Source organism: Bufo bufo, chromosome 2, assembly GCF_905171765.1.
Source record: "Bufo bufo chromosome 2, aBufBuf1.1, whole genome shotgun sequence".
Taxonomy (NCBI): domain Eukaryota; kingdom Metazoa; phylum Chordata; class Amphibia; order Anura; family Bufonidae; genus Bufo; species Bufo bufo.
In genome coordinates, this window is record NC_053390.1 from 679,587,195 (window position 1) to 679,610,834 (window position 23,640).

The following is a 23,640-nucleotide window of genomic DNA, read 5'->3' on the forward strand; positions in this document are numbered from 1 at the left end:
AGGTCTATCCTAGGCTGCAGTAAAACTTTATGGAGAATGTATCCTGGTGTACATCACTCTGTAGTGCAGCAACATGCATAGCTAGTCCTTTCTGGTAGCAAAACAGTTACTGTGCATCAAAATGACAGGCAGGTCACATATATGGACATGATGCGCATCATCGTGCAGGCCACCCACATTCCTAGCTAACCCCCAGCTAAAAAAAAAACAGCATACAGCAGCCTTCAGTAGAGCAAAAAAAAAAGAAATGCGAGCGCCAGCGGGTGTCCCAATGACTCTTTAGTGGAACAAAATGAGGACATGGTCAATAAAATAGCTGAGAAAAATAAAGGTTCTTTTAGTGCAAACACGTGTTTGAAAACCTTCTGTTAACTGTAGAACAACTGTGCGTCACTATGAGGCTTAGTTCACACTTCAATTATTAGGTCAGTAATTGTCAGCCCAAAGCAGGTGAGGGTCAAACTCACAAAACAGGGGCAGATCTATTCATGATACCTAATCCGAGAGTAGGCTGGGCTCCTGAATTTGCCTCACAATAATTGCTAGAAATAACTGACCAAATAACTGAAGCGTTCACTCCGCCTTACAGGTCAATGTTAGCCTCAGCTCTAACTCATCGGCATGGACTTAACTGTGCAATGGATCAAAATTCAAGGAGTGGGTCCATGACAGTGTGGAGGGTGTCAGCAGTAGGGCTGTGTTCACATCACTGTTTATTTTTCCATTCTTCTGATCCATCAGAAAAACAGGCCAAAAAAAGCAGATCCTGTCGTTTCAGCATCCACCTTCACACTGTCAGTATTTGGTCAGCATTTGATCAGCATTGGTAAGGCAAAATAGGATAACATGTGATATTTTCATGTCTTCTGGGTTTTGGACCCACTCCTTCTTTTGGCTTCCGAATCCTGATCAAATACCAATGCAAAATACTGACTGTGTGATAGAGGCCTTATGCTCAATTTGTGTGAGTTTTGGCAATTTGCCTCTGAAATCAGCTTTATTCAGATGTAAAAGAAGTCCTGCATGCAGGACTTTAATGGCCTCTATCACACGGTCAGTTTGTTGCATCAGTTTCTGATCAGTATTGGTAAGGCAAAAACAGGAGTGGGTTCAAAAAAGAGATACATGGACACTTAATGGCCCTGTAACAGACTAGTGAGCATTAAAAGTCACAATTTTGGCCCCATAACATATAGGGCAGGGTGGCAAAAACATGAAGAGTCACAATAGTGGCCCCAGAATAGAGTGGTGAAGATTCCCAATAGTGGTCCTGGAACAGAGTTAGGAGGGGGGGTGGGGCAACAGCAGTAGCAGTAACAGAACAAGATGGTGACAGATCACAGTAGGGGCAGATAGCAGAAGAAGCAGCAGGCATGTGGCATCAGTCGGGTGACAGCATCAGAATAGTGCCAGAAGAACATGGGCAGAAGTTACGGGCCATTTGTCACAATGTTCCGGTGTGGCAGCACACTGCAATCAGATCATTACTGCCATAATGATCTAGTCCATTGTATCAGGCACCGATGTCTGGAAATCCTGGTTGATACAGGCCTGATTCATCTTTATAAAGGTTAGTCTCTCAACATTTTGTGCTGAGAGGCAAGTTCTCCTTGGCGTAACTATGCCCCCCACTGCACTAAACACCCGATCTGATGCCACACTACTGGCCAGGCAGGAAAGCTTGCTCAGGGCAAACTTGGCCAGTTGCAGACAAAATTCAAGTTTGGCTGCCCAGTAGTCCAGGGGATCTTGGACCTGGGGTGACAGGGTGCAGTCTAAGTATGCTACCACCTGCTGGTTCAGGTTCAGGTTCTGCTCCATGTCCTGCTGCTGCTGGGTGGTTTCTTCAGTAGGCGGGTGAAGAAAAGTGCTTATCTGAGATTCAAGACTTAATTTGCTGCTGATGGAAATGTTACTGCTCCTACCCCCATACCTGCCTTCAGCAGTCATGGCAGTGGAGTGTGAGCGCAGAGGTTTTTTGTGAGGATGGGCAATGGGGCACGAAGGCCGTGACCAACCGACTACAAAGAATGTCTTGATAGTAGCTGAGTTTTTCATCCCTCTCAGAAAGTGTAAGAAAGGGCCCCCATTTTGGACCAGTAGTGAGGCTCTAACATTGTGGAGAGCCTGTAGTCATCCCTCTTCAGAATGGTGATAATGTGGCTGTCACTATGCAAGCAATTCCACTGCATCCTGCCACTGTCTGTCTGGGTCATCTGCATTGCCTTTGTTGTCACACTCTAGCTCCTCATGCTCCTCTCCTGTCGCTTGGGCAGATAAACCACCTAGCTCTGTATAGAATTCCCAGGTGTTTATGTCCTCCTCCTCCTGTGCCAGTTCAGCTTCCATGGGGCTCAGGTTGCCAAGAGATGTAGGTACATTGTCTTCTGTCCCCTCACCAGTCAGATTTATTAGCATCCCCTTTTTCCTGGGCCATGTCAACTAGGTGTGGTGTCAGAGGAACCCACCGATTCCTGTCTGTTGTCACCTGAGATGATGTTGAAGAGTGAGTCAACCATTCCAGTACAGCTGGATTATTGGTCAAAACACGACTGCTGGATGACAGTAGCAGTTCTGGCCTGTGGCTGAGGCTGCTGCTACCACCACCCCCTTCTTCTGCTGCTACTTGTGCCAGCTACAGCAACATTTTTGCCACTACCTGTTCCTTTTGAGGGCCAAGGCAACTGTCTGTTGGCCATAGTGTACTTTAACTGAATCAGTAATGTTACAGATGAAGTATGAATGACACAGCAGACTAGAAAAACATGCCTATTACACCGCCTGTTGACAATTAGTCTGATGCACTATACATATGTATGACAGAACAGATTAACTATTAATGGCACAGCAGATTATCTAGGTACGCCTATATATTAGATTATATGTTCAGACTAAGGCTACTTTCACACGAGCGTTCGGGTGTCCGCTCGTGAGCTCCGTTTGAAGGGGCTCACGAGCGGCCCAGAACGCATCCGTCTGGCCCTAATGCATTCTCAGTGGAGGCGGATCCACTGAGAATGCATCCGCCTGCCAGCGCTCAGCCTCCGCTCCGCTCAGTGAGCGGACACCTGAACGCTGCTTGCAGCGTTCGGGTGTCCGCCTGGCCGTGCGGAGGCGAGCGGATCCGTCCAGACTTATAATGGAAGTCAATGGGGACGGATCCGCTTGAAGATGACACTATATGGCTCAATCTTCAAGCGGATCCGTTCCCCATTGACTTTCAATGTAAAGTCTGAACGGATCCGCTCAGGCTACTTTCTGACTTAGAAAATTTTCTAAGTTATAATGCAGACGGATCCGTTCTGAACGGATGCAAACGTCTGCATTATCGGAGCGGATCCGTCTGATGAAACATCAGACGGATCCGCTCCGAACGCTAGTGTGAAAGTAGCCTGATGCACAGTCAGTCTATGTACAGTACAGACCAAAAGTTTGGACACACCTTCTCATTCAAAGAGATTTCTTTATTTTCATGACTATGAAGGCATCAAAACTATGAATTAACACATGTGGAATTATATACATAACAAACAAGTGTGAAACAACTGAAAATATGTCATATTCTAGGTTCTTCAAAGTAGCCACCTTTTGCTTTGATTACTGCTTTGCACACTCTTGGCATTCTCTTGATGAGCTTCAAGAGGTAGTCCCCTGAAATGGTCTTCCAACAGTCTTGAAGGAGTTCCCAGATATGCTTAGCACTTGTTGGCCCTTTTGCCTTCACTCTGCGGTCCAGCTCACCCCAAACCATCTCGATTGGGTTCAGGTCCGGTGACTGTGGAGGCCAGGTCATCTGGCGCTGCACCCCATCATTCTCCTTCATGGTCAAATAGCCCTTACTTTCAAAGTTTTCCCAATTTTTTGGCTGACTGACTGACCTTCATTTCTTAAAGTAATGATGGCCACTCGTTTTTCTTTACTTAGCTGCTTTTTTCTTGCCATAATACAAATTCTAACAGTCTATTCAGTAGGACTATCAGCTGTGTATCCACCTGACTTCTCCTCAACGCAACTGATAGTCCCAACCCCATTTATAAGGCAAGAAATCCCACTTATTAAACCTGACAGGGCACACCTGTGAAGTGAAAACCATTTCAGGGGACTACCTCTTGAAGCTCATCAAGAGAATGCCAAGAGTGTGCAACGCAGTATTCAAAGCAAAAGGTGGCTTCTTTGAAGAACCTAGAATATGACATATTTTCAGTTGTTTCACACTTGTTTGTTATGTATATAATTCCACATGTGTCAATTCATAGTTTTGATGCCTTCAGTGTGAATCTACAATTTTCATAGTCATGAAAATAAAGAAAACTCTTTGAATAAGAAGGTGTGTCCAAACTTTTGGTCTGTACTGTATAACAGAACAGATTAAGTATAAATGGCCTAGCAGATGAACTATATGAATGTGCCTATATATTACACCACCTGTTGTCTATGAGTCTGCTGCACCGTATGTCTTTGTATAACTGAAAATATTTATTATTAATAGCGCAGCAGATTAACTAGGTAAAAGCACCTATATGATGCACAGTCAGTCTATGTATAAAAGAACAGATTAAGAATGAATGGCACACCAGTGGAACAAGAGGCACAAGGTGATTACACAGAGCCTGCACTGTCCCTGTACTGTCCCTGCAGTCTGCCTATGCTAGCCCTACAGTGTCTGAAAACTCTCCCTACGATCTCCCTACACTGTCCCTATCCAATATTCTACAAATAAAAGATTGCTAAAACACTGTCCCTAGCACCTGCCACTTCTCTCCCTGTGCTCAGCTCACAGTAAAATGGCGGAGAACAGACAGAATTAGGCTTTTCATAGAGATGTGACATCACAGGGGGTGGCTATCTGCTGACTGGCTGGCTGCATGGCATTATGGGTCATATCTCCTTCCCAGGCTTCTTACCTTCACTTTGTAACATGTGTAGCCGCCATTTTAGGAAAAAATGGTTTCGATACAAAGAAGTGAGAGAAAATTAGGATTCGTTGCAAATCGGTTTCCCTGAAATTCTGATTGAATTCAATTTGTTTCATTTTGATTTGCTCAACACTAATTATGGCACATACATACCAGTGTAGTCCTCTTTTTCACAGTAATATGCAATGTTTTTCAGCAGTAAACCATCACTTATGTCAGAGACATAGGTCCAGTCAACTATAATATTTTTGATGTGATCTCTCATCTGAGTTAAAGCATATTCTTCCCATGAAGTGTACTAGGAAAAAGAAGATTGTTAAAAATAATAATCAGACAGTAGATTTTATTAGTTTACGTTGTGACATAACCAGTATGCAGACTTCTGTAATACAATCAGATACTGATCAAAACAGTAAGAAGCCAGTAACAGAAGTGGTGTACATAGTAACATAAGAAGAACGCACCTTGGTCCATCTAGTCTGCAATTATGTCATTTTTATTTTTCTCTTAGGATAGCTAGATGTTCACCCCTGGCATGTAAAAATTTACTTACAGTAGTTCCAACCACATCTAAAGTTTATGCTAAGCATCTACTACTTTTTCAGTAAAATAATACTTTCCGACATTGTTTCTGATCCCCCAACCACCTAATTTCAGATTGCACCCTCTTGTTAACGTGTTCATGTTCTTATAGCAAGCACTTCCCTCCCAAACCTTATTTAATCATTTTACATATTTAAAGGTTTCGATGTTGCCACCTCTTTATCCTTTTTTTTTTTTTTTGTGCAAAGTTATGGAAATTAAATTCTTTAGGTCTTTCTTGACAACTTTTATGTTTAAAACCTTCCGCCATTTAGTAGACTGTCTTTGCACCCAACACAGAGCTGAGAAAAATAGCTGTGAAGCAGCTCAATGCAGAGAGCACTGCTCCAGCACAGCTCCAAATCCTGGGCATTTGCAGGACCAGAACCTGGCAAAAGTTCATACTCACACTACTCCTTATAAGAAAAGCTCCATAAATGGCATGTTTGTGCTGTTCCTCCCTACTTAGTCAAAACTGCTAACACTCTCATTTTAAAGTATAAATGGCATTTAATTTGTTTTAATGTGTATGGCCAGTGATTCAAATTTATTAGGGAAATGTAAATTTGTAAACTTTTATAAAAAAAACTGTCTGTAAATGTCCCATTAGAAACACTCTGAGCATTGCTAACTAGTTTCACACTAGCGGCAGGGGAGTCCCGCAGGCTGTCCTAGTGGGTGAAGAGCCTGTCGGATTCATCCTGCTGCTAGTTCACGTGTGCCCCCGGACTGTCGCTCCGTCCCCATTGACTATAATCGGGGCGGGGCGGAGTTCCAGTGGCAGCACAGCAGCACACGGCGAGAGGCAGCCAGACTAAAAGTACGACATGCAGTACTTTTAGGATCCTGTCACACGTCTGTAAGTGTTTTGAGGATTTGCAAAACACAGACACCGGCAATGTGCATTCTGCAATTTGCGGACTGCACATCGCCGGCACTATAATAGAAAATGCCTAATCTTGTCCGCAATTGCGGACAAGAATAGGACATGTTCTATTTTTTTGCGGAAACGGAAGCACGGATGCGGAAGTGCGGATCCACAAATGTGGATGCGGACAGCACATTTTGGCCCCATTAAAAATGAATTGATCTGCACCTGTTCCGCAAAATTGCGGAACGGATGCGGACCCATTTTGTGGACGTGTGAATGGACCCTTAGTTCGGCTGCCTCTCGCCGTGCTTCTGCCGGAACTCCGCCCCTGCCCCCATTATAGTGAATGGGGACAGAGCGGCAGTCCGGGGGCACACGTGAACTAGCAGCAGGACGGATCCGACAGGCTGTTCACCCACCGGAACAGCCTGCCGGAGTCCCCTGCCGCTAATGTGAAAGTACAAGGAGAATCTGTCTTCAGCATGAACTGTACATGAAGTCAGATAACTGTAAAATGCAGAGGCTGACTTCTCCGCCTGCATCTCCTCTTTTTCCCCCAGGCGCTGTCTACCTGAATACATAAAACATATTTTACCAAGTAATTTACTAGATTTATTACTAAGAATCCTAACCTGTTTAATCTGTTGCCAATACTTATTGCTGCCAGTTCTGCTCCCCTATTTCTTCCCTCCACATTCCTGGTTAGTAAATAAGCGCTGGAAACAGAGCCGCCCAGTGGCGTAACTACCGGGGGCCCCGGCTGCCAAGGGGGCCCGGCGTCCCGGCAGCGTGTGTGACAGTTTATTTTCAAGTTAGTTAAATATCGATTCTTGTCATAATGTTCAGGGCCCCTTCACAGCAGCAGCGGCTGACCAGGCCCCCTCGCTAATGTGATCTAATCTTACTGTCTCCTAATGTCTTCTGATGTGTCTGGGATTCAAACCCACAACCTCCAATGTATCAGTGGCAAAGCATTTACCCTCACAACCATAAAGGCTGCAATACAACTGATTGAAAAAAATATGAGACTTCTACTGTTATAGCTGGCTAAGTGTACATCTATACACATGACGGCTGCCCCAACACACCCAGCACTGCTATATCTCTATATGACAGCTGTCCCAGCACACTCAGCTCTGCTATATCTCTATATATGAGCAGCTGTCATGTGTATAGATGTACACTTAGCCAGCTATAACAGTAGAAGTCTCATATTTTTTCAGTCAGCAGCAAGGCAGCTGTTATGGTCTTGTGGTTAAATGCTTTGCCTCTGATACAGAAGGTTGTGGGTTTGAATCCCAGCAGAAACTTTTCTGAAATACAAGCACTGACTCCATATATGGACATACAGGGCGGGACACAGGAAGAGGCTGCATCGCTGACATGTAGAAGTGTTTTTTTTTTTTAATACCCGACTGTTACTGCCATGGGGGGAGCGGGGGGCACTTCATACTGGCGCATGGGGGGGGGGTTGGCACCTGATACTGGCACATGGGGTGAGGCACCTGATACTGGCACCTGGGGGGGAGGGGGGGTTGGCACCTGATACTGGCACATGGGGGGGAGAGAGGCACCTGATACTGGCACATGGGGGGAGGCACCTGATACTGGCACCTGGAAGGGGGGGGGGGTTGGCACCTGATACTGGCACATGGGGGGGGAGAGAGGCACCTGATACTGGCACATGGGGGGAGAGGGGTTGGCACCTGATACTGGCACCTGGGGGGAGGGGGGTTTGGCACCTGATACTGGCACATGGGGGGGGAGAGAGGCACCTGATACTGGCACATGGGGGGAGGCACCTGATACTGGCACCTGGGGGGGTGAGGGGGGGGGTGGCACCTGATACTGGCACATGGGGGGAGAGGCACCTGATACTGGCACATGGGGGGGAGAGGGGTTGGCACCTGATACTGGCACCTGGGGGGGAGGGGGGGTTGGTGCCTGATACTGGCACATGGGGGGGAGAGGCACTTGATACTGGCACTTTTTTTGTGGGGGGGAGATGGCACTATGATACTGGGACATGTGGGGGGGAGGAGAGAGGCACTTTATACTGGCACATGATGGGGGGGGCATCTATGGGGACACTTACTGGCACATTATTGGGGGGTATTATGGGGGACACTAGGCCGGCAGCCTATCAGAGGCTGGACACTGAGGGGCATCTACTGGGGCACTATATATGGGGCATTTTATACTGGTACATTATGGGGGGCACTAGCAGGAAGGGGGGAGAGGAGCACTATGGGGGAATTTACTGGGGGCACTATATAGGGGTATTTTATACTGGGACATTATGGGGGCACTATGTGGACATTAGCTCAACTGGGGGCATTACAAGGGGGTATTTTTGCACTGTCACATTATAAGGAGAATTATTACTACTGGGGGGGGGGGGAATTATGGTGGGCTTTATTACTCCCCATGGTATGATCCCCTAGTAGCAGCACCAGCCTCTCCCTGCTCTGCTATCCCTCTGCCCCTTCTCCAAATCCTTATTATGAAATCTTTCTCATTAGGATAAAGCACAACATCAGCTCCGCCGATCCCCTGGCCAAAGTGTTGAAGTGGCGTCCGAGATCCCCAAGGGCCAAGTAACTGTAAGTTTTCATATGAAATATGTTTATGTTATACACATATAGCATCCACTGTGCCACACAATATACAGTATACCGCTACACTGTGCCACACAATATACAGTATATCGCTACACTGTGCCAAAGGAGTGGGGTTTACACAGGAGGAGGGAGGTGCGAAGCGCGCTGAAGGGGCCCTTACAAATATTTGCTGTGGGGCCCAGTCACTTCTAGTTACGTCCCTGGGGCCGCCATCAGGGCAGTACTACTGGCAGGGGCTCTGCTGCGAAGAAGCAAAAAGGGGCACGCTCACAGATGGTAAAAGGACAGCACAAACCTTACTGACCGCAAGAAAGAAGACAGCCTCCCCCTCCTCTCTCCAGTCCGTGTGAGGAGGGGCTAAGAATCCTGCCAGACGAGCCGTGAAAACAGCCGGCAAAAAGTCTGCACCTTTCGACCTCCTATTACTGTGCCTCAAGTACCTACTGGAGGTAGAAATCTCAGTCCCCTCCAAGGTCCCTGCATTCTTCTACTACACACAGCAGCAGGGGGCTAAGTTAATCTGGGAGGCTAGTTAAAGGTTATATTAGTACTGGAGCGTTATAAGAGGAGCGGCTGATATCAGGCACATATGATGTAATGTCTCTGGAGGTTATATCAGTACTGGAGTGTTATAAGAGGAACGGCTGATTTCAGTCACATGTTATGTAAATTTCTCTCGAGGTTATATCAGCGCTGCAGCGTTATAAGAGGAGAGGCTGATATCAGTCACACATGATGTAAATGTCTCTGGAGGTTATATCAGTGCTGGAGCGTTATAAGAGGGGCTGATATCAGTCACATATAATGTAATGTCTTTGGAGGTTATATTAGCACTGGAGCATTATAAGAGGAGCATCTGATATCAGTCACATATGATGTAAAGGTCTTTGGAGGTTATATCAGCGCTGGAGCGTTTTAAGAGGAGCAGCTGATATCAGTCACATATGTAAATTCCTCTGGAGGTTATATCAGTGCTGGAGCATTATAAGGGGAGTTGCTGATCTCAGTTTCATATTATGTAAATGGCTCTGAATATTATATCAGTGCTGGAGCATTATAAGAGGAGTGGCTGATATTTGCCTGGGTGGGTCACAGGGGGGCCCCAAAAAATGTTGCCTGAAAATTCCTGATGGCAACCCTGGCTGGAAAGATAGAGGGGAGTGCGCCACCACCAATCAGAGCTGTTAATAAATGTACTATGTTCCTGTATGTTCCAGTTACTAAATATATAAAATAATGCTTTCAGGAATCTGGTATTGTAATTTTGTTAATAACACTATTGCCCTGAGCTATGTTTGTTATTTTTGGCTCCTTTAGCCTACCCTCCGTACAGCAGTCTCGGCATACCCCTACTGCTTAGCATAGTAGGTAGGTAGGTAAGCATACTTATCTTGAGCCGACCCGAATACAAATATATAAAATAGCCTTTAGTACGTTGCCTTTAGTGCGTCACAGGTCCCAATTGTGAAGTGGGTACAGTTTTCAGTCGGACCGCGCTGCTCTATGGAACAGAAAATTCCTCACTCAAGATTGATTCATAAGTTGATGGATATAGGAAAGCACTCAGGCCACAGAAAGCCACCTTCTCCTCCCCATCACAAGCTTCTGTCAAAGACCAAAAGTTGCAACAATAGTGAAGCACCGTCATATAGGTTGAAATGAAAAGGGTTTATTATACTCACAAGGTTAAAACGATAATAAACAGTATATAAAAGATCAATCACCCGACCCAGGTTTAGCTCTGAAAAGCTTCGTCAGAGGCATCTATTCGGCCCATTCCAGGGCGGTCTTTTTAAACCCGCAGGTAGGTATACACCCCACCTCTATAAAACGTCATATTACAATCATTACAAAATATACCCCACATGTGGGGTGTGACGTGGGTGTAATTTTCTGAATGAAAGAGGGTGGGCCTTAGGATTTGTGAACTATGATTGGTTTATAAGACGTCTTGAGTTAAGTCACGTGAGGGATGTGTAAACATGAATGAGGAGTAACCACGGAGGTTTTTAAAGTAAATAGAGAGTGTACTGTCTAATTTATATGAGGAGAGGAAATGTGATTACTATGTATTTATATTGGTGTTTGTTTTAGTAATATGTTATGGTTTTAAGGGTATATTTTGTAATGATTGTAATATGACGTTTTATAGAGGTGGGGTGTATACCTACCTGCGGGTTTAAAAAGACCGCCCTTTTATATACTGTTTATTATCGTTTTAACCTTGTGAGTATAATAAACCCTTTCCATTTCAACCTATGTGATGGTGCTTCACTATTGTTGCAACTTTTAGTCTTTGACAGAAGCTTGTGATGGGGAGGAGGAGGTGGCTTTCTGTGGCCTGAGTGCTTTCCTATATCCATCAACATATGAATGAATCTTGAGTGAGGAATTTTCTGTTCCGTAGAGCAGCGCGATCCGACTAAAAAACGCTAATGTTCCAGTTACTGTCTGCACTGAATGCGGGCAATCAGCACCCTCTATCTCCCCTGTAAGCCCTGGAAAGAGCAGCGATCAGAGCTGGCAGCAGATCAAATAGTCAGGGCTTGAAATATGCCACCTGCTCAGGAGGCCATGGTATATATTTATATAATCATTACCCTTTCCCTATTTTAAAAATAAACAAATAAAAATACCTGTATGCCTTAGGCCTCATGCACACGACCGTTGTTGTGTTCCTTGTCCGTTGTTCCGTTTTCCGTGATTTTCTGCGGACCCATTGACTTTCAATGGGTTCGTTGAAAACTTGGATAATGCACCGTTTGTCATCCGCGTCCGTGATCCGTGTTTCCAGTCTGTCCAAAAAATAGGACCTGTCCAATTTTTTTCACGGACAACGGTTCGCGGAACCCATTCAAGTCAATGGGTCCGTGAAAAAACACGGAGGCGCGCAAGATTGTCATCCGCGTCCGTTTTTTTCCTATCATTTGCAAGGCAAACTTGACTTAGATTTTTTTTCACTTTCCTTCATGTCTGGTGATCCTCCAAAAATCAAGGAAGACACACGGAAACAAAAACGGAAACGGATCACGGAACAACTGAACCCCGTTTTGCGGACCGTGAAAAAATACTGTCATGTGCATGAGGCCTTAAAAGAATATTGCGCAATTTGGACATTTTTACATTTTTTTTTGTTAAGAAAGAGTCATGACAAAAACTACGTGTGGCAGAATCCTATCAATGTGATGCATGAACCTTAAATAAACCTTCATGGAAGATATAGGCCTGCGGAACACAGTCAACTAGAATCAGCTGTCATGCATCCCGCTGACATAATATATATATTTATTTTCCAGCAGTATGCATCACTGACATCTATACTGCTAAAGTAATTAATAAATGCTCACTGTGGAAATAAATGAGGAGGCAATTCCGTTCCAATTTGCATTTAGCCTTCTTATTCTTGCTCGCTGTGAAAGTGGCAAAGTGATCATTAGCGCCACACACAGACATTGCATTTTGCACAAGTCACTTGCTTCTTCCAATGTCAGGCGCATGTTGTCATCCTTTAAGAAAGGAAGAATGACTTTAATATAAAGTGTCATTTGTATTACAATTTTCCAAAAAGAGCTTAAATGGACTACAAATTTTTTGAAATTCATTTTCGCAGGACTGTATCAGGACTGTATACAATTCCTTTCATTCTCTTCAACACCAAGACAGCATCAGTAATGTCAAAGTGACAGCGTCATATATAGCCATGGGTAAATGGATGATAGCCAGTGGTAACTGATTATATTTTTAAATGAAAATATTGTTCGAAATGTATCCCATTTTGGTGGCAGATGCCTTCTTCTCTGTCTTCTAACCTGTAAAATGGCGGCTCCATTTTGAGAGATTTGTCTGAATCCTATCACAAAAGACTTGGATTTGGATGGACTATGAATTTCTGGGAAATTCAATTCATTTAGAATCATTTCACTTGTCTCTAAAGAGGACCTGTCGCTAGAGATGAGCGAAATTCTTAAAAATTTGATTTGGCTTTTTCGCCGAATTTTACAAACAAATTCAATTTGTGATGAATTACTTTTCCACAAAGCACATTTCTTTGTATGTATGAGATAAATAATAAGGCCTTTCTGGGGTTGATTAAACAAAAACTAAATTATACTTATCTTGCTTGAAGATCCAGCGCGAAATCTGGCCAGCGTGGTGATGTCATACGACACCGCACACAAGATTTTACGGGGGATCTTCAAGCAAGATGGTCACTACGGCCTCTTTGCACTCAAATGGATACGGTAAGTACAACTTAATTTTACCACCCTTTCAGGGAAAATTGATTCTTTACCACAAAGCATGAGGAAATTTGGCTTCGCAGCCAATCAAATTGTCCCTGAAATTTGGATCGAAGTCCCTTACCTCTAAATTACTAATACCTGTAGCTCAAAAACACTTATGAGTAAGATAAGAATTGAAGTATAATATGTGTTTACGAGGTCAGAGATCAGAGAAAAAGCATAGTATGTACAAAGTTTGGTTGAGATCTATCAAGCCATGTAGGAGCCTATGAAGAGCAAATGTACAGCCAAATAAACAAATTTTCACATGTAGATATATATATATATATATATATATATATACACTGCTCAAAAAAATAAAGGGAACACTTAAACAACACAATGTAACTCCAAGTCAATCACACTTCTGTGAAATCAAACTGTCCACTTAGGAAGCAACACTGAGTGACAATCAATTTCACATGCTGTTGTGAAAATGGGATAGACAACAGGTGGAAATTATAGGCAATTAGCAAGACACCCCCAATAAAGAAGTGGTTCTGCAGGTGGTGATCACAGACCACTTCTCAGTTCCTATGCTTCCTGGCTGATGTTTTGGTCACTTTTGAATGCTGGCGGTGCTTTCACTCTAGTGGTAGCATGAGACGGAGTCTACAACCCACACAAGTGGCTCAGGTAGTGCAGCTTATCCAGGATGGCACATCAATGCGAGCTGTGGCAAGAAGGTTTGCTGTGTCTGTCAGCGTAGTGTCCAGAGCATGGAGGCGCTACCAGGAGACAGGCCAGTACATCAGGAGACGTGGAGGAGGCCGTAGGAGGGCAACAACCCAGCAGCAGGACCGATACCTCCGCCTTTGTGCAAGGAGGAACAGGAGGAGCACTGCCAGAGCCCTGCAAAATTACCTCCAGCAGGCCACAAATGTGCATGTGTCTGCTCAAACGGTCAGAAACAGACTCCATGAGGGTGATATGAGGGCCCGACATCCACAGGTGGGGGTTGTGCTTACAGCCCAACACCGTGCAGGACGTTTGGCATTTTCCAGAGAACAGCAATATTGGCAAATTCGCCACTGGCGCCCTGTGCTCTTCACAGATGAAAGCAGGTTCACACTGAGCACATGTGACAGACGTGACAGAGTCTGGAGACGCCGTGGAGAACGTTCTGCTGCCTGCAACATTCTCCAGCATGACCAGTTTGGCATTGGGTCAGTAATGGTGTGTTGTGGCATTTCTTTGAAGGGCCGCACAGCCCTCCATGTGCTCGCCAGAGGTAGCCTGACTGCCATTAGGTACCGAGATGAGATCCTCAGACCCCTTGTGAGACCATATGCTGGTGCGGTTGGCCCTGGGTTCCTCCTAATGCAAGACAATGCTAGACCTCATGTGGCTGAAGTGTGTCATCAGTTCCTGCAAGATGAAGGCATTGATGCTATGGACTGGCCCGCCCGTTCCCCAGACCTGAATCCAATTGAGCACATCTGGGACATCATGTCTCGCTCTATCCACCAACGTCACGTTGTACCACAGACTGTCCAGGAGTTGGCAGATGCTTTAGTCCAGGTCTGGGAGGAGATCCCTCAGGAGACCGTCCGCCACCTCATCAGGAGCATGCACAGGCGTTGTAGGGAGGTCATACAGGCAAGTGGAGGCCACACACACTACTGAGCCTCATTTTGACTTGTTTTAAGGACATTACATCAAAGTTGGATCAGCCTGTAGTGTGTTTTTCCACTTTAATTTTGAGTGTGACTCCAAATCCAGACCTCCATGGGTTGAAAAATTTGATTTCCATTTTTAATTTTTGTGTGATTTTGTTGTCAGCACATTCAACTATGTAAAGAACAAAGTATTTCAGAAGAATATTTAATTAACTCAGATCTAGGATGTGTTATTTTTGTGTTCCCTTTATTTTTTTGAGCAGTGTATATATATATATATATATATATATATATATATATATATATGCTAGCAGAAGGACCTGGCTTCGTACGAGTATATTTCATCTATTTCCTTTAATGTTTGTGTGTGTCGTTAAAAGATATCGACAGTATCCACTATCCACAACAGTGACATCTACAGTACCCTGCCCACTTAACAGTGACCTCCACAGCCACAGCCCCCACCCCTTAACACTGACCCCCCCACAGTGCCCCATCTCCTTAAAATGGGACCTCCACAGCAGCCCACCCCCTTAACTTTGACCTTCACAGCAGCCTGCCCCTTTAACAGTGAGTTGCACAGCACCCCACCCCCTTGACAGTGACCTCCACAGGGGCCGGCTCCCTTAACAGTGACCTCCACTGTACCTCTCTCCCTTAACAGTGACCTCACAGTACCCCGCTGCCTTAACAGTGAAGTCACAGTACCCTTTAATAGTGGCCTCCACAGTCCCCTCCTCCCTTAACAGTGACCTTCACAGTGCCCGCCCCTTTAACAGTGACATCCACAGCGGTCTGCCCCCTTAACAGTAACATCCACAGCGCCCCCCTCTTTAACAGTGATCTCCACAGCGGCCTCCCCTTTATTAGTGACTTCCACAGTACCCAGTCTCGTTAACAGTGATTTCCACAATAACCCACCCCTTAACAGTGACCTCCACTAAGCTCCGTTCCCTTAAGATGTGACCTCCACAACACTTTGCCCCCTTAACGGTGACTTCAACAGCACCCTGCTCCTTAACACTGAGCTTCATAGCTAACCGTCCCCTTAACTGTGACCTCCACCGTCCCCTGCCCCCTTAACAGAGCCCTCAACAGCGGCCCGTCCCCTTTAACAGTAACCTCCACTGCGGCCGCCCCTTTATTGGTGACCTCCACAGTACCCTATCTCCTCAACAGTGATTTCACCCCACCCCCTTAACAGTGGCCTCTACATCAATCTGCCCCTTAACACTGACCTCCATAGCGGACCGTCCCCTTAACTGTGACCTCCACAGCAGCCTGCCCCTAGGGTGGCCAGAGGTCCGGTTTTAGGCCGGATGTCCTTTTGAACAGCTCACTCTCAATACCCGTCGGCTGGGTAGTGTGAAGGGCGTTGCCTAACTAGGTCAGGGGCAAGGCTTAGCGGGACCTGGGGGTGGGTTTTTAAGTCCGTCTTTTGAGGGTGGCCTGAATGGCACCCTACCTGCCCCCTTAACTGTGACCTCCACAGTACTCCGCAACCTTAACAGGGTCATCCACAGTGCCCTGCCCCTTTAAAGCTGACCTACAGCAGTGAAGAAAAATGGCTGGGTTGTTATGGAAACCTGGTGTAAAACTGTGTATGTGTCACGACCGCTACCCCAGCAGCAGTCGTGTCGCACCAGACGGAGGGGAAGGGGGACCCTTATCTATGGATGGGAATAGTATGGCCACCCCTGACTAACCCTAAGCTGGCACCTGTCTGCCCTGATACCCTAGACGGGGTGTGAACCCGTGCGGCGAGCAGGATGCCTAAACCCTCCGTCACCCTAAAAAGGCCTAGAGTGGGGAAAGGCCGATGGGAGCACTAGTCACCATCACTCATGTCTAGGAGAACAGCAGGGGAAGACAGCAACAAACAAAATATATCAGAGATAGACTTATCCAGTCACGAGCAGAGAAGGCGATCCCAATCACGACAGTCCACACCGGACAAGAGCTCCACAGCAACACCATCAAACGATCTCCTTCAAAGGTCAGAATAGAACTGGAAGTAAGGACTATATCTGGCAATGACTGCAAGTGAAAGTGAAACTAATATAGTAGCTGGGAGTGGCAGACAGGACTCACCTGAGAAGGATGCCTACAAACTCCCAGTCAGGACAAAAATGTTCACAAGGCAAAACCCAGATGACATACCCTGAACCACGGAGCAAACTCACAAGCTATCGCGAGTAGCAAGTCGCTGCGACCTTCTCCTCCCAGACCTGTCTGGATCAGTCACAGTCGTGACAGTACCCCCCTTTCTACGAGGGGCCCCTGGACCCTCAAGACCAGGCCTCTCCGGATGGGAGCTATGAAAAGCCCGAATGAGTCTGTCCGCTTTTATCTCTGATGCTGGAACCCACATTCTCTCTTCAGAACCATAACCTTTCCAGTGCACCAGGTACTGAAGAGAGCGGCGAACATATCGTGAATCAACAATCTTTTCTACCTGAAACTCAAGACTGCCATCAACAACCACCGGTGGAGGCGGTAGTGGCAATGGTTCAGGAGGTTCTACATATCTCTTAAGCAGAGATCTGTGGAAGACATTATGGATCCTTAGAGTCTGAGGTAGCTCCAGACGAAAAGCCACCGGGTTAATGATCTTAATTATCCTATAAGGACCAATAAATCTCGGACCTAATTTCCACGAGGGAACCTTCAACTTGATATTTCTGGTAGACAACCACACCAAGTCATTCACCCCAAGGTCCGGACCTTCAGAGCGCTTCCTATCAGCCGCACGTTTGTATCTACCACCAATTCTCTTCAAACTTTCTTGCACACTCTGCCACACTGAAGAAAGTGAAGACGCAAATCGTTCCTCCTCGGGAATCCCAGGCGGCCCCCCCTCACTAAACGTACAAAACTGAGGATGGAAACCATACGCACCAAAAAATGGTGACTTATCGGTGGATTCTTGACGACGATTATTAATGGCAAACTCGGCTAACGGTAAATAAGATGACCATTCCTCCTGATTTTCGGAAACAAAGCATCTCAAATATGTCTCTAGGTTTTGATTGGTACGTTCAGTCTGACCGTTGGACTGTGGATGGAAAGATGAAGAAAATGACAGATGAACCCCTAAACGAGAACAAAAAGCTTTCCAAAATTTAGAAACAAATTGGGTACCACGATCCGAAACAATATCGGAAGGGACCCCGTGAAGCTTCACGATGTGGTCAATAAAAACCTGAGCCAGTGTGTTAGCATTAGGCAATGCGGCAAGAGCAATAAAGTGCACCATTTTACTGAATCTGTCAACAACTACAAGAATAACAGTCTTCCCCGCTGATACTGGTAGATCCGTAATGAAATCCATTGACAGGTGCGTCCAAGGCCTGTTGGGGATGGCCAGAGGTAAAAGACGGCCTGCCGGACGAGTATGATCTACCTTAGAACGAGCACAGGTAGCACATGCAGACACAAAATTCAACACCTCCTGGCGCCATTTAGGCCACCAGAACCGACGAGACACTAACTCAGAGGTTGCCCTACTACCTGGGTGTCCTGCCAGTGTGGAGTTATGGTGTTCTTTTAGTATCTCCAGTCGTAAATTTTCTGGCACAAACAGTTTACCCGAGGGGCAGGAGGCCGGGGCGTCCCCCTGAGCTTCCAACACCCTCCCCTCTAAACCTGAGTGTAATGCAGAGACCACCACCCCCTTTTGCAAAATGGGCTCTGGTACCTCAACATCACCCCCTCCAGGAAAACTTCGAGACAATGCATCCGCCTTAGTATTTTTTGCCCCCGGGCGATAGGTTATTACAAAATTAAACCTAGTAAAAAATAACGACCACCGAGCCTGTCTAGGGGTGAGACGTTTAGCAGACTCCAGATATAATACGTTTTTGTAATCAGTAATCACCGTGACGGGATGAACCGCCCCCTCCAAAACATGACGCCACTCCTCAAAAGCCAACTTAATAGCCAAAGGTTCCCTGTTGCCAATATCATAGTTCCTTTCTGCAGTAGACAATTTCTTCGAAAAGAAAGCACACGGACGCCATTCACCAGGGGACGGACCCTGAGATAGTACCGCTCCCACCCCCACCTCTGATGCGTCAACCTCTACAATAAAAGGAAGCGAGACATCTGGCTGAATGAAAATAGGGGCCGAGGTGAATCTCTCCTTCAGAGATGCAAAGGCAGTTTTGGCTGCATGTGACCATTTGGAAAAATCGGATCCCTTTCGGGTCATGTCCGTCAGTGGTTTGACCACCAAGGAATAGTTTTTTATAAACTTTCTATAAAAATTGGCAAACCCCAGGAAGCGTTGCAATGCCTTCAGGTTCTCAGGCAGATCCCAGTCTATAATCGCCCGGACTTTCTCTGGATCCATGCGGAAACCTGAATCTGACAACACATACCCCAGAAATGGCAGTTCTTTTACGGCGAACACACATTTTTCTAACTTAGCAAACAATTTGTTGGCCCTTAATATCTGCAGCACTTGTCTCACATGGATCTTATGTGTATCCAGATCCGGGGAATAGACCAGGATGTCATCAAGATATATCACAACAAATCTCCCGATAAGGTGACTAAAAATATCGTTGACAAAATGTTGGAATACCGCAGGCGCATTAGTAAGACCAAATGGCATGACCAGATTTTCATAATGCCCTTCCGGAGTATTAAAAGCCGTCTTCCACTCATCCCCCTCTTTGATGCGAACCAGGTTATAGGCTCCTCTGAGATCCATTTTGGAGAACCATTTAGCACCAGCAACCTGATTAAAGAGGTCGGGAATGAGAGGAAGAGGATAGGGATCTCGGATAGTTATCCGGTTTAATTCCCGGAAATCCAGGCAAGGACGTAGGCCCCCATCTTTCTTTTTAACTAAAAAGAACCCTGCAGCCACAGGTGAAGAAGAGGGTCTGATGTGTCCCTTAGCCAAACTCTCCGAAATATAATCTTTCATAGCCTTCCTCTCCGGGCCGGAAAGATTGTATAACCGGGTTTTAGGTAGTTTGGCCCCAGGTAGTAGATTAATCGGGCAATCATATGGACTATGAGGTGGTAACCCCTGACAACCCTTCTCAGAGAACACATCCATAAAATCTGACAGAAAGGCAGGTAAAGATGTTACAGAAAGTGTAGAGCACCTACTACTCAAGCAGTTGTCCTTACAATGTTCACTCCACTCCACAATCTCCCCGGCCTGTCAATCCACCACTGGATTGTGAGTCACCAGCCAGGGAAGCCCCAATACCATAGGAGCTGGAAGACCGTCCAGGACATAACACGAGATATGCTCTTTATGGAGGTCCCCTACCTGCAGATGGATATTATGAATGATCTGAGTTAACTCTTTCTAAATAAGAGGGGAGGAGTCGATGGCAAAAACAGGAATAGTTCTGCGTATCGGTTCTGGAGTAAAACCCAGAGCCTGAGCAAACCGTGAATCCACCAAGTTGACCCCCGCCCCACTGTCCAAAAAGACGGAACAGATCTCAGTCTTATTGCCCGCCTCAACGGTAGCGGACAACAAAAACTGAGACATGCGTATGGAGGAAACGAATACGCCCAGACTGTTATCCTCCGCACAATCTGGGGCCTCTAGTTTTCCGGCGGCTCCTTTGTTTGTGGTCTCTTGGGTTCTGAGGGACAAACCTTTACAAAATGACCCCTCCCCCCACAACGAAAACAAACCTCTGACCTACAGCGGAACTTAGGAGGATTCACCCGTCTAGTGGCGCCCCCTATTTGCATTGGTTCGACTGGATCATAACTAACCGATCCCTGCCCTATAGAGGCCTCCGTAAAATTTAATAGTCTCTCCCTGAGTCGTCTGTCGATTCTTATGGACAGAGACATAGCAGCCTCCAGAGACCCAGGGACCTCATATACCGCCAGCGCGTCTTTTAATTTTTCAGACAACCCCTGGCAGAACTGACTCCTAAGGGCCGAGTCGTTCCATAACGTATCAGTAGCCCACCTACGGAATTCGGAACAATATAGTTCAGCAGACCGGTTCTCTTGCCGAAGTCTACGTAGCTTAGACTCAGCCAGTGAGACCCTGTCCGGGTCATCATATACGAGACCCAGGGCTTCAAAAAACTCCTCCACTGATCGTAAGGCCAGAGAGTCTGATGGTAGGGAGAAAGCCCAAGCCTGCGGATCTCCTTGCAGGAGAGAAATTACAATACCCACCCGTTGTTCCTCACCGCCGGAGGATCTAGGGCGTAACCTGAAGAACAATTTGCAAGCTTCTCTGAAGGTTACAAATTGGTCTCTCCCTCCTGAGAACCTATCAGGTAAAGCCACTTTTGGCTCAGGAGTACCTTGGTTTCCCGTAGCAACGGTGGAACCCAAGGATGGCTGCTGCTGCTGCAGCACTGTTGCTTTTAATCCTGCCACTTCAAGGGATAATCCCTGTAATTGTTTCGCCAAAACCGTAACCGGATCCATAGTGGAACAGAAAAATACAAAGCAAAACAGCAAGCAAAAAAAAAAAAAAGGAAATGTCACACTTTTTTTTTTTTTAAAAGGCCAGATATACTGTCACGACCGCTACCCCAGCAGCAGTCGTGTCGCACCAGACGGAGGGGAAGGGGGACCCTTATCTATGGATGGGAATAGTATGGCCACCCCTGACTAACCCTAAGCTGGCACCTGTCTGCCCTGATACCCTAGACGGGGTGTGAACCCGTGCGGCGAGCAGGATGCCTAAACCCTCCGTCACCCTAAAAAGGCCTAGAGTGGGGAAAGGCCGATGGGAGCACTAGTCACCATCACTCATGTCTAGGAGAACAGCAGGGGAAGACAGCAACAAACAAACTATATCAGAGATAGACTTATCCAGTCACGAGCAGAGAAGGCGATCCCAATCACGACAGTCCACACCGGACAAGAGCTCCACAGCAACACCATCAAACGATCTCCTTCAAAGGTCAGAATAGAACTGGAAGTAAGGACTATATCTGGCAATGACTGCAAGTGAATGTGAAACTAATATAGTAGCTGGGAGTGGCAGACAGGACTCACCTGAGAAGGATGCCTTCAAACTCCCAGTCAGGACAAAAAGGTTCACAAGGCAAAACCCAGATGACATACCCTGAACCACGGAGCAAACTCACAAGCTATCGCGAGTAGCAAGTCGCTGCGACCTTCTCCTCCCAGACCTGTCTGGATCAGTCACAGTCGTGACAGTATGTGGAGACTAAGGGCCTGCGAGCTTCTATTGGCTGAGAAGGGTCATGTGACCGTGTGTAGGGCAGTTGGGATATGAGGAGAAAGACCTGCAGGCTTCTAATGTAGGTCATGTGATGTGCCATATTTGCATTTTTTGGGAATATCTCAGGAACGGTACGTCCTGTAGAGCTTAAACCTGGTCTAAACCCTTCCCGGACAAATATCGTGATTATAAATGCGACAGTGCGGATTCCTTTAGCGGACATACACACATACACTCAGCTTTATATATCTATATATATAAAGGACGTATATATGTGTGTGTGTATGTTCTGCGATCACTCAAAAACGCAACCTTTGATTTCAACGAAACTTGGTATACACATCCCTTGCTACCTGGAAAGAAATCTTGTGGGGGTCACAGCTCTCTAGGGGGTCACAGTTCCTGAGATATTCCCAAAAAATGTCCTGCATTATCCAATACAAGCCTGCAAGTCTTTCTCTTCATATCCCAACTGCCATACACACGGTCACATGTCCCTTATTAGCCAATAGAAGCTCGCAGGCCCTTAGTCTCCACATACACACAGTTTTACACCAGGTTTCCATAACAACCCAGCCATTTTTTTTCACTGCTGTAGGTCAGCTTTAGGCTAGGGCTACACGACGACATGTGTCGGCCGACAATAAGTCGCACGACACATAGGGCACAACTACACTGCTACATTTATAATGATGGTCTATGGTGTTGCACTGCGACGCGACAGTTGCAGAAAAATCCATCTTGTCACCATAGCCTATCATTATAAAAATTGTTGCGACAAAATGTTGCGCGACATGTCGTCATGTAGCCCTAGCATTAAAGGGGCAGGACGTTATGGAGGTCACTGTTAAAGTTGCAGGCACTGTGGAGGTCACTGTTAAAGAGGCGGACACTGTGGAGGCCACTATTAATGGGGCAACTGCTGTGGAGGTCACTGTTAAGGCAGCAGGGTACTGTGAGGTCACTGTTAAGGCAGCGGGGTACTGTGGAGGTCACTGTTAAGGGGGTGGGCCCCTGAGGAGGTCACTCTCAATGGAGTGGGGTGCTGTGAAACTCACTGTTAAAGGGATGGGCTGCTGTGAAGGTCAAAATTAAGGGAATGGGCTTCTGTGGAGGTCCCATTTTAAAGTGGCGGGGCACTGTGGATGGGGGTGTCAGTGTGGGGGACTGGAGTTCACTGTTAAAGGGGCGGAGTGCTGTAGAGGTCACTGTTATGGGGGATACTGTTGATATCTTTTAACGACACACACAAACATTAAATGAAATAGATGAAATATACCCATGCGAAGCCGGGTCCTTCTGCTAGTTAAATATTTACCAAAGGCATAACGTGAAACTCTTGGGCCCTCTTGCAGAAATCTGTAACAGGTTCCCACACCTAGCAGGTGTGATATATGATACTGTGGTTTTCTTATGCAGCCTCTGCAGGCACTAAGGCCTAGGTGCAACTCATACCTATAGCTATGCCCCGAAATAAGAAGAGCCATTGATTTAAGTAGAAGATGAACCTCACTGCTGCACACAGACTCCAATCCTCAGATTAGTTCTCTCTACTACATACA

General features: G+C 46.2%; 1 protein-coding gene across 3 annotated transcripts in view; it reads right to left on the bottom strand.

The window, feature by feature from the left end:
- The window catches only part of DDX60 (DExD/H-box helicase 60), a 460,164-nt gene that overhangs the window by 371,643 nt on the left and 64,881 nt on the right, over positions 1 to 23,640 (bottom strand). For all 3 annotated transcript variants that reach the window (XM_040418645.1, XM_040418646.1, XM_040418644.1), the window contains 2 exons: positions 12,338 to 12,496; positions 5,070 to 5,214 (listed from right to left, as the gene is read on the bottom strand). In XM_040418645.1, the coding sequence (XP_040274579.1) occupies positions 5,070 to 5,214; positions 12,338 to 12,496 (304 nt within the window). The remainder of the gene's footprint in view (positions 1 to 5,069; positions 5,215 to 12,337; positions 12,497 to 23,640) is intronic.